General features: G+C 57.4%; 1 protein-coding gene and 1 long non-coding RNA gene across 2 annotated transcripts; one reads left to right on the forward strand and one right to left on the reverse strand.

The window, feature by feature from the left end:
- Positions 1-5,968: 5,968 nt before the first annotated feature.
- CEBPB (CCAAT enhancer binding protein beta) lies at positions 5,969-8,058 on the reverse strand. Its single transcript, XM_008014278.3, has one exon. The coding sequence runs from the start codon at positions 7,605-7,607 to the stop codon at positions 6,573-6,575; it is 1,035 nt and encodes a 344-aa protein (XP_008012469.1). The 5' UTR covers positions 7,608-8,058; the 3' UTR covers positions 5,969-6,572.
- Positions 8,059-10,106: 2,048 nt separating this feature from the next.
- LOC140708877 (uncharacterized) lies at positions 10,107-13,373 on the forward strand. Its single transcript, XR_012089137.1, has 2 exons — positions 10,107-10,685; positions 11,501-13,373. It is a non-coding gene; the product is annotated as an uncharacterized lncRNA (long non-coding RNA).
- Positions 13,374-13,717: the final 344 nt, after the last annotated feature.

Here is a 13,717-nt window from a genome sequence, read left to right on the forward strand (position 1 = left end):
CCAGGCAGGCCTCCCTGTGCCCTTTACCCACTGCACTTTACCTCGTCCCGAAGGCCCGGGGCCTATTTCATTCCCTCCACAGGCTTGTCAAGGCCTTTCTGGGTGCCACACCTGGCAGGGACACCCACTCTCTCATCCTCAAGGTCACCTCACAGCCCGCCCAGCCTCCAATGCCCTGCATGAAAGATGTGGCCTACCCAGCTCCCCTTCCCCATCCTCCCCTCCCCTGCATGAGGAACCCTTGGCCCCCTCCCCGCCCTATCCTCCCCTTCCCGACTCCACCCCTGTATAAGTAGCCCTGTGCCCCCATCCTGCCCTCCCCCACTCCACCCCTGCCTGAGGAGCACTGTGCCCCTTCCCCCCCTCCCCCACTCCACCCCTGCCTGAGGAGCCCTGTGCCCCCATCCTCCCCTCCCCCACTCCACCCCTGCCTGAGGAGCACTGTGCCCCATCCTCCCCTCCCCCACTCCACCCCTGCCTGAGGAGCACTGTGCCCCTTCCCCCCCTCCCCCACTCCACCCCCACCTGAGGAGCCCTGTGCCCCCATCCTCCCCTCCCCCACTCCACCCCTGCCTGAGGAGCACTGTGCCCCTTCCCCCCCTCCCCCACTCCACCCCTGCCTGAGGAGCACTGTGCCCCTTCCCCCCCTCCCCCATTCCACCCCCGCCTGAGGAGCACTGTGCCCCTTCCCCCCCTCCCCCACTCCACCCCTGCCTGAGGAGCCCTGTGCCCCATCCTCCCCTCCCCCACTCCACCCCTGTATGAGAAGCCCTGTGCCCCCACCCACCCCCCGCACCGTCCTCTTCTTCCCCACTCCTCCCCTTGCTGCCTCTGCTCCAGCCATGCTGGCTCCAGCCTCTTCTCACGCTTGGAGCTGGGTCCTGCCTCAGGGCCCTTCCATGTGCTGTTCCCCTGGCCTGGTAGGCTCCCTAAGCGTTCCTCCCCAATCACCCTCCTCCACATCCCCCACTTTATTTTCTTCACGGCCCTTATCACAGTCTGCAATGAGCTTGCCAATTTGCTAGCCGCACATTGTCTCCTCCACCAGAATGACAGCTCTGGCGGTCAGGGACCGTCTTGGGCTCACAGTGGGCGCTCGCTCGACACTGGCTGATACACCTGTACTCTGTGCCCGCAGGTGAGGAAGCCCAGGTTCAGCAAGGCTAAGTGCTTCACCCAAGGTCACTCTGCAAGCAAAGGACAAGGCCCAGAGCTTTTTTGCTCAAGCATCCTGCCCCTCAGAGGTGTCTGATTGTGTTCTATCCGTGTCTCTTCCCCAGAGCAGCCAACCAGACAGAAAAGTGGCTGAGCTTGGGGCTCAGGCAGGCCTCGATTCAAATCCCAACCTTGCTGCTCTTGGGACAGGAACGATCCCCTCTCGGAGCCTCTGGTCTCCTCTCTGTAAAACGGAACTCTTTCCTGTCTCGGAAGACACCTGGGACGGGCTCACACCACCAGCCCAGTAAGCCCCTGGCTTCCCCAGCCCACTCCCCAGCCTCTCCTGGGTCTGCCCAGCCCAGGCGTCCCTCACTACCCTGCCCCGGCCAATGCACAGTCAAAAATCCTGCAAGGAGCGGGGACTGCTGGGACAGCATCACAGGCCACACAGGAGATTGGCCAAGCTGAGAAAGAACGCGAGTGGAGGTGGAAGGGCAGGACAGGAAAACAGCAAAGGAGAGGCTCAGGGCCATGGGGGAAAACAGGCAGAGAAGGTCTCTCAGGTTCAAATGCAAGGCGAGAATTCAAACCTCACATTGGCCACTCACCAGGTCTGGGATTGGTGACTTCACCTTTCTCTGCCTCATTTTCCCCATGTGGGGAAGAGGAGTAATAAGTAGTACCCACGGCTGGGTGTGGTAGCTCAGGCCTGTAATCCAGCATTTTGGGAGACTGAGGTGGGCAGATCACTTGAGGTCAGGAGTTCCAGATCAGCCTGGCCAACATGGTGAAACACCATCTTTATAAAAAATACAAAAATTAGCCGGGCATGGTGGAGCAAGCCTGTAATGCCAGCTACTTGGGAGGCTGAAGCAGGAGAAGTGCTTGCATCCAGGAAGCGGAGCTTGCAATGAGCCGGGATCATGCCACTGCACTACAGCGTGGGTGACAAAGTAAGACTCTTCTCAAAAAAAAAGAAAAAAAAGTAGCACCCACATGGGTGTTGGGATTTTAAGAATAATGCATGCAGGACAGCAGCTGGTGCAAAGTGAGCTGCCAATAAACTGCAGCCCACCGTACTCTTGACTCCCCGGGCTCAGGGATCTCTGCTCAGATGCCACTTCCTAGGAGGAGCCTTGCAGGCCCTCTCCCACTCACCTCTGCCCCACTTTCCTTCCTGGAGAGCCCTTGACTCCACCTGCCATTATCTTGTTCCAGTCACTGGGTACTTAGCATCTGTGTCTCCCTGAAAATAATCACCTCCATCTTGGCCACCACATGTCCCCAACACCCAGTAAGTGGCCTAGCACACAGCAGGTGCTCAATAAATGTTTGTCAAATAAATGAAAAATATAACTGGGCAAAAAAACGGCTGAGAAACTAGGACAAAACAGTTTCAGAGAGGTCTGGACAAAACTTGGAAGGCGGGGGGATATTGTTTTTTTTTTTTTTTGAGACAGAGGCACACTCTGGAACCCAGGCTGGAGTGCAGTGGTGCGATCTTGGTTCACTGCAACCTCCACCTCCGTGATTCAAGTGATTCTCATGTCTCAGCCTCCCGAGTAGCTGGGACTACAGGCACCCACCACACTAGGCTAATTTTTATATTTTTTTTAGCAGAGACAGGGTTTCACCATTTTGACCAGGCTGGTCTCAAACTCCTGACCTCAAATGATCTGCCCTCCTCAGCTTCCCAAAGTGTTGGAATTACAGGCGTGAGCCACCGCGCCCGGCCTGCGGGGGAATAGTCTTCAGGCGTTCAGAAGGAGCAGTTCCCCTTCTCACTCCTACTCCAGCTTCTGCCATTCTTAGCTGTGCAACCTTAGACAGGTCAGTTCACTTCTCTAAGCTGGTTTGCTCCGCAGGAAAATGTTGGTAACAAAAGCTGCAGCCTCCAAAAAGCTGTTGAGTTGATTAAAACAAGGAGCACAGTGTCAGCGCCGGCCGGCACCCAGCACTGTCTCCAGCGTGCATTTCTGACATCCACTTGTCTCCTCGCTAAAATCACCAGGCCGTGGGACAATTGCACAAGATTATGAGGTATGAATGTGTCTTGCTTTGTGAACTCTCTTGTCCTGAGCAAACATTAGTTGGGGTTCCAGGCTCCCACCTCCCAGCTGGCCTCAGAGGTCAAACACACTAAATGGGTCTGTGGTTAGTTAACATGACTGGCTTTCTCCCACATATTTAAGGATCCAGCAACTTCATCCGTGCCAAGGGCTTGGAGTGGTGCTTTGCACATCTAAGCACTTGTCTCGCACCCACTATTATCATGATTCCTTGAGGCTCATCCCTGGCCTCCTGGGATCCCCTCACCCAATCCCATCCCCTCCCGTTTCTGGATGTCTGAATGGACTGGTTCCTCCCTGCAAGCCCTCCACCCTCGCAGTTTGGTGAACCATGGGGCGGGTGTCACCCCAACTATGACATCTCCCCAAGTCCTTTGGGCACAGCTCCATCCACAGTGCTCCCACACCAGGCCACTGTCAAAGCCCTCAACCTGTAAACTCTTTTTCCCAGCCCTCTTTAGAGGCAGCCTGAGAGGCTCAGGTTCCAATTTACTTTCTGTTGCTTCCAAACTGTGAAACTGATGTTTGCAGTTCTGGGGCTTGGAGTGCCTGAACTTGAGGCCAGACAAGGAGCCCTGCAAGAAGGGCCTGGGATTTGAAACAGAAACCGGGATTACAAGCCAGGCTCCCAGCCCCAGACTTTCCCCACAGACCTGGGAGTCAGATGGTTTTGTAACCTGCTCCACCCAGCCCACCTTGAGCACAAACCTCACTTCTGTGGCCCTCAATGTGCGCTTTTAGAAATGGGTGTAGTACCTTCTGTGGGGCGCTTATGTGGATGAGAGCAAGATGTGAGTGTGTGAAAAACTGACTCGACGCTGGTTCCAGGACAGCGCTGGGGAAACAGAAGCTGTGGGGCAGACAGGGACAGATGGGGGGCACCGTCTGGCCAGGCTGCTTCCCTCTCACCTCATTTGGGTGAGCAGTGGCCACCAGCCAACTCTCGGTGACAAAGGAGGGAGCAGGAATTTAAGATTTGTTCCTAAATTTCAACCCTCCCCACCGCCCATCTTCCCTAGGTTCAGCCCCCCAGCCTCTGTCTTCAGCAAGTAAATCCTCGAGGTCGAGCCCACGTTGCTGTTGCTGCTACTGATAGAAACCATCAAGACCAGTGGGGCTTAGGACTGGACTGACTTCAAGGCTTCGAAGGCATGCCTGGCCAGTCGTCCAGTTGCCCAGGGCTGGGAGGAGATGTGGTCAGGGCCATACTGCAGGTTTCAGGTTGAAGTGAGGTTATCTGTGTCCAGCAAGCTGCATAGCCCTCGAGCCACCATCAGGAGACACTGGCGTTAGGGAGGTGGAGCTTGTAGGAATCCTCGGCTCTGTGACGGTAGGGGATGAGTGTTGCTGTCTGCTCCCCACACCCCAGGCTCCCACAGGGAAAGCACAACCAGGCCCCCAAAAGGAAAAGGAGGGGCAAAGCATTTCCCATTCCTCAACCACGGTATCAGCAGCTGCTCCTGAGATCCCAGATAGCCCCAGGTCCTTGGCAAGCCAGTCTACGACGCCTGCTGCCCCTAAATTCCTCAGGGCAGGGCAACCCCCAACCAGTGTCTTGCCCGTAGGGATCAGATAGCCCAAAGCTGCTCCCCATCTCTAAAAACAGGCGTCACCACAGTCCCCACCTTCCCAAAGGTTGTTGTGAGGTCTAAATGGGATGGGGCAGGTCCAGTGTTTACCAGATGCCGGCCCCTGGCAAGTACTGGCCACACTGGCGCTGCACTGGAGACTGGGGAGCCAAATGCCAGCAGCTTCCCAGTGAAAATAATAACAAGAGCAAGCGCTTATATAACACCTCTTGCGTGCCAGGCACTGTGGGCCGCTGTACATGGATCCACTCACATCCATCTACATCCTCAACTCTCAGGAATGCCATCCAGGGCTGGATAGGAGTAGGGGCTGCAGTGAGAAGCTGGAAGGGGCAAAGGGATCAGGGGGCGGGGAAGATGAGCCTGTCCCAGGGAATCAGGGCTAGCAGCCCCAAGTTTGTGCCTGGGCTCAGCCACCTTGAGCGGGCAGGTGAGGTGGGCTCAGTGTCCACGTCTGGGCAAAGAGGGCAAGTGAGGAGCCTCCCATCCCCAGGAAACGGAATCAAAGTGTGGGAACCCCTCCCCCACCTCCCTCCACCTGGCCTGGCCTCTCCCCTCCTGCTGGCCAGGGACACACAAACAGACTCGCCCACGCACCCAGGATCCCCTCTTTAAAATGCACATGTATACACAAACTGTGTTTTAAACAACCCACCCAACTACACTTACCAAAAGCATCTGCCCTGACTCAGGCTCAGCAGGACCAAGACCTGAACCCCTCCTCCTACAGTCACAGGCCTGCCTACCTAGTCCCCAAACACAGGGCAGGGGTCACAGACCTCCCAGCCCTTCCAAACCCAAGCCTGACACTCGGGACCAGTCAGAAGCCCCGGAATCTCTTCTCAAGCAGGGTTCCCAGCCACCGGTCCCGGCGCCCAGGAGCTCTGAGTCAGCCTGAAAGCCTGACCCATTACTCTTCTCCCCTTTCCCCCAGGGCTGGAACCCCATCTCCAAGCAGACCCTGTGGGTGGGGGGAGGGTGTAGCAGAGGCAGAAAAACCAGCTGCAACACCCCCACCAACCACCAAAACCTCCAAAAATAACAGCAGCCCCCCACACACAACCCACTACACACCAGAAACGCAAAAACAAAATCCTACAAATCCAAAATAAAGCAAAAAAAAACAAAAGCCAATTACTGCCCCCAAAAGGCTTTGTAACCATTCTCAAAAAAAAGTTTATTAAAAGTGTTCTTACTTAATGCTTGAAACGGAAGATTCCCAAAATATACAGACGCCTCTTTTCTCATAGAAATAGATTATTTTTTATAATACAAAAAAAAGACCAAAAAACAAAACAAAACAAAACATCAACAGCAACAAGCCCGTAGGAACATCTTTAAGCGATTACTCAGGGCCCGGCTGACAGTTACACGTGGGTTGCGTCAGTCCCGTGTACACACGCGTTCAGCCATGTTTAAACCGATTGCATCAACTTCGAAACCGGCCCGCCCGCCGGCGCCTGGAGAGGGGCAGAGGGAGAGGCAGAGAGTTTATCATTCATCTGTACACATAGACGTTTCTTCTTTAAATAACACCACGGGCGGGCGCCCCATCTGCATGTGCGGTTGGTTTGGACAAAAATATAGATATATATATATAATAAAATATTAAAATTACCGACGGGCTCCCCGCGCTGCCAAGTGCCCCAGTGCCAAAGTTTTGCCGGCGCCGCCGGGGGCGGAGGCGGGGGCGCGGGCACGGGCGCTCCCCGGAGTCTCGGCCCCGGCCGGCAGGGGGACGCGCGCGGGGGCCGCGCTAGCAGTGGCCGGAGGAGGCGAGCAGGGGCTCGGGCAGCTGCTTGAACAAGTTCCGCAGGGTGCTGAGCTCGCGAGACAGCTGCTCCACCTTCTTCTGCAGCCGCTCGTTCTCGGCCGTGAGCTCCAGGACCTTGTGCTGCGTCTCCAGGTTGCGCATCTTGGCCTTGTCGCGGCTCTTGCGCACGGCGATGTTGTTGCGCTCGCGCCGGATCTTGTACTCGTCGCTGTGCTTGTCCACTGTCTTCTTGGCCTTGCTCTTGACCTGCGAGGGCGGCGGCGCGGCCCCCGCGTAGCAGGCGGCCGGGGGCGCCTTGGCGTCGGCGGGGCTCGGCGTGCCGGGCGGGCTGGACGACGAGGACGTGGAGAGGCTCCCGCTGCTGCCGCTCGGCACCGCCTGGTAGCCGAGGTAAGCGCGCAGCGCGTACGGGAAGCCCGCCGCCATGCCTGCGCCGCCGCCCGGCGCCCCGGCCTCCTCCTTCCGCTTGCAGTCCGCGGGCTCGAAGCCCGGCTCCGCCTTGAGCTCGGCGGGCGGCGGCGGCGGCGGGGGTGGCGGGTGCAGGGGCGCGAAGCAGCCGGGGTGCAGCGCGCCCTTGGCGGCCCCCAGGCGCCCCAGGCTCACGTAGCCGTACTCAGCCGGCTTCTTGCAGTTCTTGCCCCCGTAGTCGTCGGAGAAGAGGTCGGAGAGGAAGTCGTGGTGCTGCCCGGAGGAGGCGGGCGCGGGGGCGGGCGCGGGCGGAGCCGCCTCGAAGGTGTCCGTGGCCGTGGCGGGCGCCGGGGCCTGCGGCGCGCCCAGCGGCTCCAGGTACGGGCTGAAGTCGATGGCGCGCTCGTGGTCGCCGATGCTGCCCAGCTCGCCGGCTGGGGGGCGCGGCCCGGGTCTGGCCGCGGGGGGCGCCGCGGGGGCCGCCTTGCCGCCGTACGCAGCAGCCAAGCAGTCCGCCTCGTAGTAGAAGTTGGCCACTTCCATGGATTTAAAGGCAGGCGGCGGCGGCAGGGGGAGACATGCTGGGTCCCAGGCCACCAGGCGTTGCATGAACGCGGGTGCCCGGGGAGGGGGCCTGGGGCTGCCCGCTCCGGCCGGCCCGCAGGTGGCGCGGCCTCCCTGCTCTGAGCTGTCGCCTCTGCGTCGCTGCTGCTGCCGCCGCTGCCGGGGTGGCCGCTATTAGTGCGGGGGCTGGTGGCTGAACCCTCGGGTGGGTCCCCTTCCCAGTCCCGTGCGCGGCTCTGACTCGCTAAAGTTTCTCCTGAGCCCGGTTATTTATAAGGGCGGCCCGTAGCAACCGCTGCGTCACACCGGCCCCTCCCGCCGCGCCGCCGGGACGCGAAGGACACGGCCGCGGCCGCCCGAGACCCCCAGGAGGACGGCTGCAGGGCGCAGCGGAGGGACCGGGCACCCGGAGCGCGTTTTCGGGGGGGTCCCCGGGCCGCAGGGGGCGGCCTCACGCCCCCTGCCCACCCCCGCCCGGCCGCCCCGGGATTGGGAGCGAGAGGGGGCGGTGCGACCCCGCCCCCAGACCGCCCCTCTGGGCTGGAGGCTGTCCTGGAAGGCGGGGGAATCGGAGGAGGGGGCGACCTGATCGCCTTCCCCCGGAGATGCGGCCCCGGCCCGCCCCCTGCTGGAGGAGGCGGAGGTTTCAGGAGGACAGAGCAGAGCCCCGACGGCGGACCAGGGGCCGCTCCCCAGGCCGAACCCTGGAGACCCCAGCTCGCAACTCTAGCTCCAGGAGAAGCGACCCATCTTCGTGGCCCTTCCCCCTAAACTCCCACCTCTTCCCCAGGTCCCCAGCTCTAGAAAGGAGGAGACTCCACGCCTGTGACGATTCCCCTCTTAAGCCACCGCCAATATGAGGACCCCGGGGGTCGGGGGGCACGGAGCAGGATCGCGCTGCGCTGGGGGCTGGACCCTGGTCCACGGCGCCCCGCCCCTAGCCCCGCCCACCGCACCTGCCGCCAGCTTGCGGCTTGTACACACCCGGGTCTTCTCCTGCCCCGCGCCGCGCCATCCGACCTGGGCCCTCGGATGGTGCAGGGGTGGGGGGGTGCTGGGCCCTGCCACACTGTGTGACCTTGGATGAGTCACTTCTCCCAGCTGCAGTCCATGAAGGGTGTCGCTATTGTCAGCGGTGGTGGCATTGCTCCCACCAGACTCCCAAACCTAAGGCTTACGTTGTGGGCTGCACATCAGAGAGAAAGGGACCCCCATGGATTGTGCCAGTGGAGGCCCAGAGGGAGCATGGCATGCCATACCAAGGTCGCATGGCCGCATGTCCCCCATTCATCCCAAATGAAATGCCCTCATCCGGGCCCTAAGACCTATTGCCAGCCCCAGAGGCCAAAAAGCTTCTGTTTCTGAAGCTGCTGGGGAGGGGCTTAAGCCAGGCCTCACGGGAGAGGGGTGGCATGCAGGAAACAGAGAAGGAAAGAGAAAGAGAAGTTTTTACCAAGTCCCTGCCCTGTGCTCAGGGTGGGCCTGGACCCCGAGGTTCTTTTTCACCCCACCAGGAAGATGCTTTTGCTGCTGCCGTTTCACAGACGGGAAAGTGACAACGGCCTGCCTGGACTTGAACACAGACCCAAGGCCCTCTAACTACCAGCCCGCCTCTGCTCCCTAGGCTCAGGTTAGAGGGCCCTTTGCTTTGCCCTTCCAGACCCATTCCTAGGCCATTGGGGCAGCTCCCTGGGCCCACCTCTCTGCCACTCCTAGCCCAGGCTGCCCCGGCAGGAGCTCCCAGCCTGCCCGGGGCTGACCCCTGGCCCACTGACCCCAGCCCTGGGCTCAGTGGGCAGGCAGACATTGCTCAACCTTTGGTGTTATCTGCTGAGCTGGGGTGACCTCTGCCCCCAAAGGCTGGAGAAATGACATCTCTGGGCACCCTTGGTGGGTAGGAGGCAGGGAGGGAGGGGATAAAACACTGGCCCAGCCTGCTGGCTTTCTGGGCCTTCCCAGCAGCCTCTGGGCTGGGGAGGGATCAAGGCCCAGAGGGGTGCGGCAGCTTCCCCAGGGCCACCCAGCCAGGCCTTCCTCACTGCAAAATGGGACACTCAGGGCTGAGCTAGAGGCCACAGCTTCTGAGAGGCCCTCCCTGTCCTACCTGCTAGTGAATTTCCTTCCCTATCGCCAGCCACCATTATCCTAGCTGTCTACCTCAGTCTCCCTCTAGGCTGCCACTTAGGGAGGGCTGGCCCACGAAGGACTCCTGAGCACAGCACGCTCAACATTTACCAGTGAATGAATGCATTTGCTGTTCCCTCTGCAACAAGAACACTGTCCCCCTACCTCTGCCCAAGGCAGCTCCTCAGGTCTCAGCCCAAAAACTGTCTCCTCCAGGAAGCCCTCCCTGACCTCCGCATGGGAAATCTAGGCCCTCAGTCACTCCTCTCACACCCCTGCTTCATTTCTGTCACTGTTCTCATTGTAGTCACAATTACCTTGCCTGCCTGTCTTGCTGTCTGTCCCCACAGCCTTCACTATTGTGTCCCTGGTGCCTAGAACAGAGCCTGGTACACAGAAGGTGCTCAATGAATGGTGAGTGAATAAATGGAGGAGGCTGAGAAGAGGGAGAGGTTCCTCATTAGCTGGACTGGTGACCTTAGGCAAAATGGCTCCCGTCTCTGAGCCACGGCACTCGCCCATGGCCCCCTTCTGGATTCTGAAGAGATGCAGGGAGATGTGGGGGACTGAAGCTAATTGGAGGGTTTGCTGTTTGTCCTCAGGCCAACCTTCCACCTCCCTGAACCACATTCCAAGCTCTTTGCATGTATTAACTCATTTAATCCTACTGATAATTTGTAGGAGGCAGGTCTTTTTTTCTTCTTTTCTCATATTTTTCAATGTTTTGTAGAGATGGATATCTCACTGTGTTGCTGAGGTTTTTCTCGAACGCCTGGCCTCAAGTGGCCCTCTTGCCTCAGCCTCCCAAAGTGCTGAGATTACAGGCGTGAGCCACTGCACCTGGCCAAAGTCTTATAATTATCTCCACTTTACAGATGAGGAAACTGAGGCCCAAAAGAGCTAAGTGCATCTGCTCCAGGTCACATGAAAGGGCGAGAAGGAATAACATCTTTCCAGCCAGACTTACCCCCTTGGGTTTGTCATAACAGGCCTGACAATGTGAGTGCCATCTTCTGGATAGAAGAACTGAGGCCCAGAGAAGGGTAGACCTGGGGTCACACAGTGCGCTAAGGTGTTACTCGGACCTTGCAGGCCAGCCCCCAAAGACAGCCCCAGCAGGGGTCTAGGCCCTCTGGCCTCTGGGGTGGAACATGCTTGCCACCCTTCCCCGCCCTCCACCCCCTGCCGGGGATGACCCATCCCTTCTCAGAGCAGGTCCCACCCCGGTGCCAAGCCAGGTGTCCTGCAGGGAAGCTGCAAGCTAGGGTGACGTAAGCCCTTGTTTTTACAAGGCTCTTGCTCAACAGGCCACGCCTGCTGCTCCCCCACCCCCACCCCAGTGCTTTTCAGCCTTTCCCCAAGGAGCGGGGATGGTGGGGGCTTGAACCACCACGGCCCAGAGGCCCAGAGCACGCAAGTGGCTGTGTGGGCCCAGGAAACCAGGATCCCCCTGGCGCCACCTCTCCCAGTCACCTGCCCTCAGAACCTAGAGCCGGAAAGGGTCTCCAACTGGCAGCCAGTGGCCAAATCGAGACCACAGATGTGTTCAGTTTGACCCCATAGCGTTTTGCTTGATGTATGTATGTTTAAGTGAATTTATTGCCAACATTTAAAAATCAGGAGATTTCACATCAAAATTCAAATTTCCAGCTCCTCTTTTAAAACCTGAAGCTGTGGGCTGGGCCCACGTGGCCACATGGTGGTGGGCAGAAGCCAGGCGGGGGCGGGGAGGGAACAGGCACTTTCCTACCTGGGACACACGTCCTCCTCTGCCCCCAAACTGCTTTCACAATTCCTCCTCCCCATCTCTGCAGCTTTTCCCTATCCCATTTTCAAGAGGAGAACACTGAGGCGACTCGCCAAGGGGAGACCCACGTGGCTGCTTTGACAGAGTGTGCTCTGCGAAGGGGCTTAGAAATCAGCTAGCAGGCGGGAAAATACAGCAGAAAGGTGAACCGTCAGAACGTGAATGGGGGACGTCTCTAGTGGGTATGGGGCAGGGGGATGGAAGGGGTTGGCCTTTCGTCCTGCCCTGTGCTTTCCATGCTGTGGCTCTCCAGCTGTGTCTGATGTCCCCTCTGGGCCTCATTCCCTGATACATAAAATGGGGTGACAATCTTCTATCTGGGATTCTGGGCCTGCTGTTCCCCCTCGCTGCTGGCCTTCCCCGACACATCAGAGTGAATCAGATGTCCCTTTCACCCCACAAAGCAGGCAATTGGGGCAACTGCGGCCCAAAGAGAGTTAGTACTTCCTACTTCCCCCTCCAAATCCTCCTTGTACCCTTGTGAATGGGTACAAGAGCCAGACTTAAAAGTCAGATTCCCTGATTCCAATGTTTGAGATTTTCCTCATCATGCCTCCTCTCTGAGGCCTCGATTCCCCCATCTGCCAAATGGGGCTGGCAGAGATAGATCCCCGAGGGCTGCCAGGCTCCGAGGTGCTGGGATCCAGGATTTTGGAGATGGGAGGTGCTCAGGCCTGGTAGTGAAATTTGCCTGAGTATATACTGCCCCCAGGTGGCAGGTTTTGGGACTGCAGGAGCCATTCACATGCGTGAAGCCCCGCTGGGCGCCCTTATTCTGGGATCAGGGGAGGCCAGTGCCATGGATGTGACAGATGCACACAGGGCATCAGCAGGCTGCCGAGAGGAACCAGAGTGTCCCACGAACAGAAAATAGTGCTCAACCTTCATGTAGTCTTTCATCAGATGTTCCTTGGCACATCATGTAATTCCGGCCCTAAAGACACATTCATGGACAAGATAAGCAATTTCTGTTCTCATGGAGCTGAAATTGTCCTGGGGGAAGACAAGCACTAAACAAGATCAATGATTAAAGTATAGATTGTGTTCAATTCTGGTCAGCACTACGGAGGAAAATACAGCAGGGGAGCAGAGCAGGAGTTCTCAAAGATTTGATTTTTTGTTTTCTGGGTTTTTTTGTTTGTTTTTTTTTGGTTGAGACAGGGCCTTACTGCTGGAGTGCGGTGGCACGATGTCTGCCCACCGTAACCTCTGCTTCCTGGGCTCAAGTGATCCTCCCCCCCCAACATCCCAAGTAGCTGGGACCACAGGGACATGCCACCATGCCCAGCAGATTTTTTTTTAATGTTTTGTAGAGATCAGGTCTCATTATATTGCGCAAGCTAGGGGAGTTCATTTTAACTTTATGTTAGAGTAGTCAGGGAAGGCCTCACTGAGGTGACATTTAAGCAAAAACCTGAATGTAGTGAAGCAGGTATCTGCGGGGACCTCAGACCACACAGAGGGAACAGCAAGTGCAAAGGCCCAGAGGTAGGAGCACATAGTTGCGGTGATGACAGAGAGTAGCAGGAATTTGTGTCATAGAAATAGTGGGGGTCAGCCAGGCATGGCGGCTCATGCCTGTAATCCTAGCACTTTGGAAGGCCGAGGTGGGTGGATTACTTGAGGTCAGGAGTTTGAGACCGGCCTGGCCAACATGGTGAAACCCCATCTCTACTAAAAATTTTAAAAAAAAAAATGGCCAGGCATGGTGGCGCACATCTGTAATCCCAGCTACTCAGGAGGCTGAGGATGAGAATCACTTGAACCCGGGAGGCGGAGGTTGCAGTGAGCCGAAATTGTGCCTCTGCACTCCAACCTGGGTGACAGAACAAGAGCAAGACTCTGCCTTAAAAAAAAAAAAAAAAAGTAACATGGAAACATGGAGTGGGAGAAAATATTTGCCAATCATATATCTGATAAGGGGTTCATATCCAGAATACATAAAGAACTTTTACAACTCAACAGCAATAAAAACAACTCAATTAAAAATGAGCAAAGGACTTGAATAAACATTTCTCCAAAGAAAACTGTGAATGGCTAATAATCACATGATAAGATACTCAACATCACTAACTATTAAAGAAATACAAACCAAAACTGCAATGAGGACAGGTGCGGTAGCTCACGCCAACACTTTGGTGGATCACCTGAGGTCAAGAGTTCGAGACCAGCCTGGCCGACATGGTGAAATCCCATCTCTACTAAAAATACAAAAATTAGCTGG

This window comes from Chlorocebus sabaeus, chromosome 2, assembly GCF_047675955.1.
Source record: "Chlorocebus sabaeus isolate Y175 chromosome 2, mChlSab1.0.hap1, whole genome shotgun sequence".
NCBI classification, from domain to species: Eukaryota; Metazoa; Chordata; class Mammalia; order Primates; family Cercopithecidae; genus Chlorocebus; species Chlorocebus sabaeus.

Excerpts from the sequence above, each read along its gene's own strand:
- CEBPB (XM_008014278.3), bottom strand. The coding sequence starts at position 7,607 with ATGCAACGCCTGGTGGCCTGGGACCCAGCATGTCTCCCCCTGCCGCCG.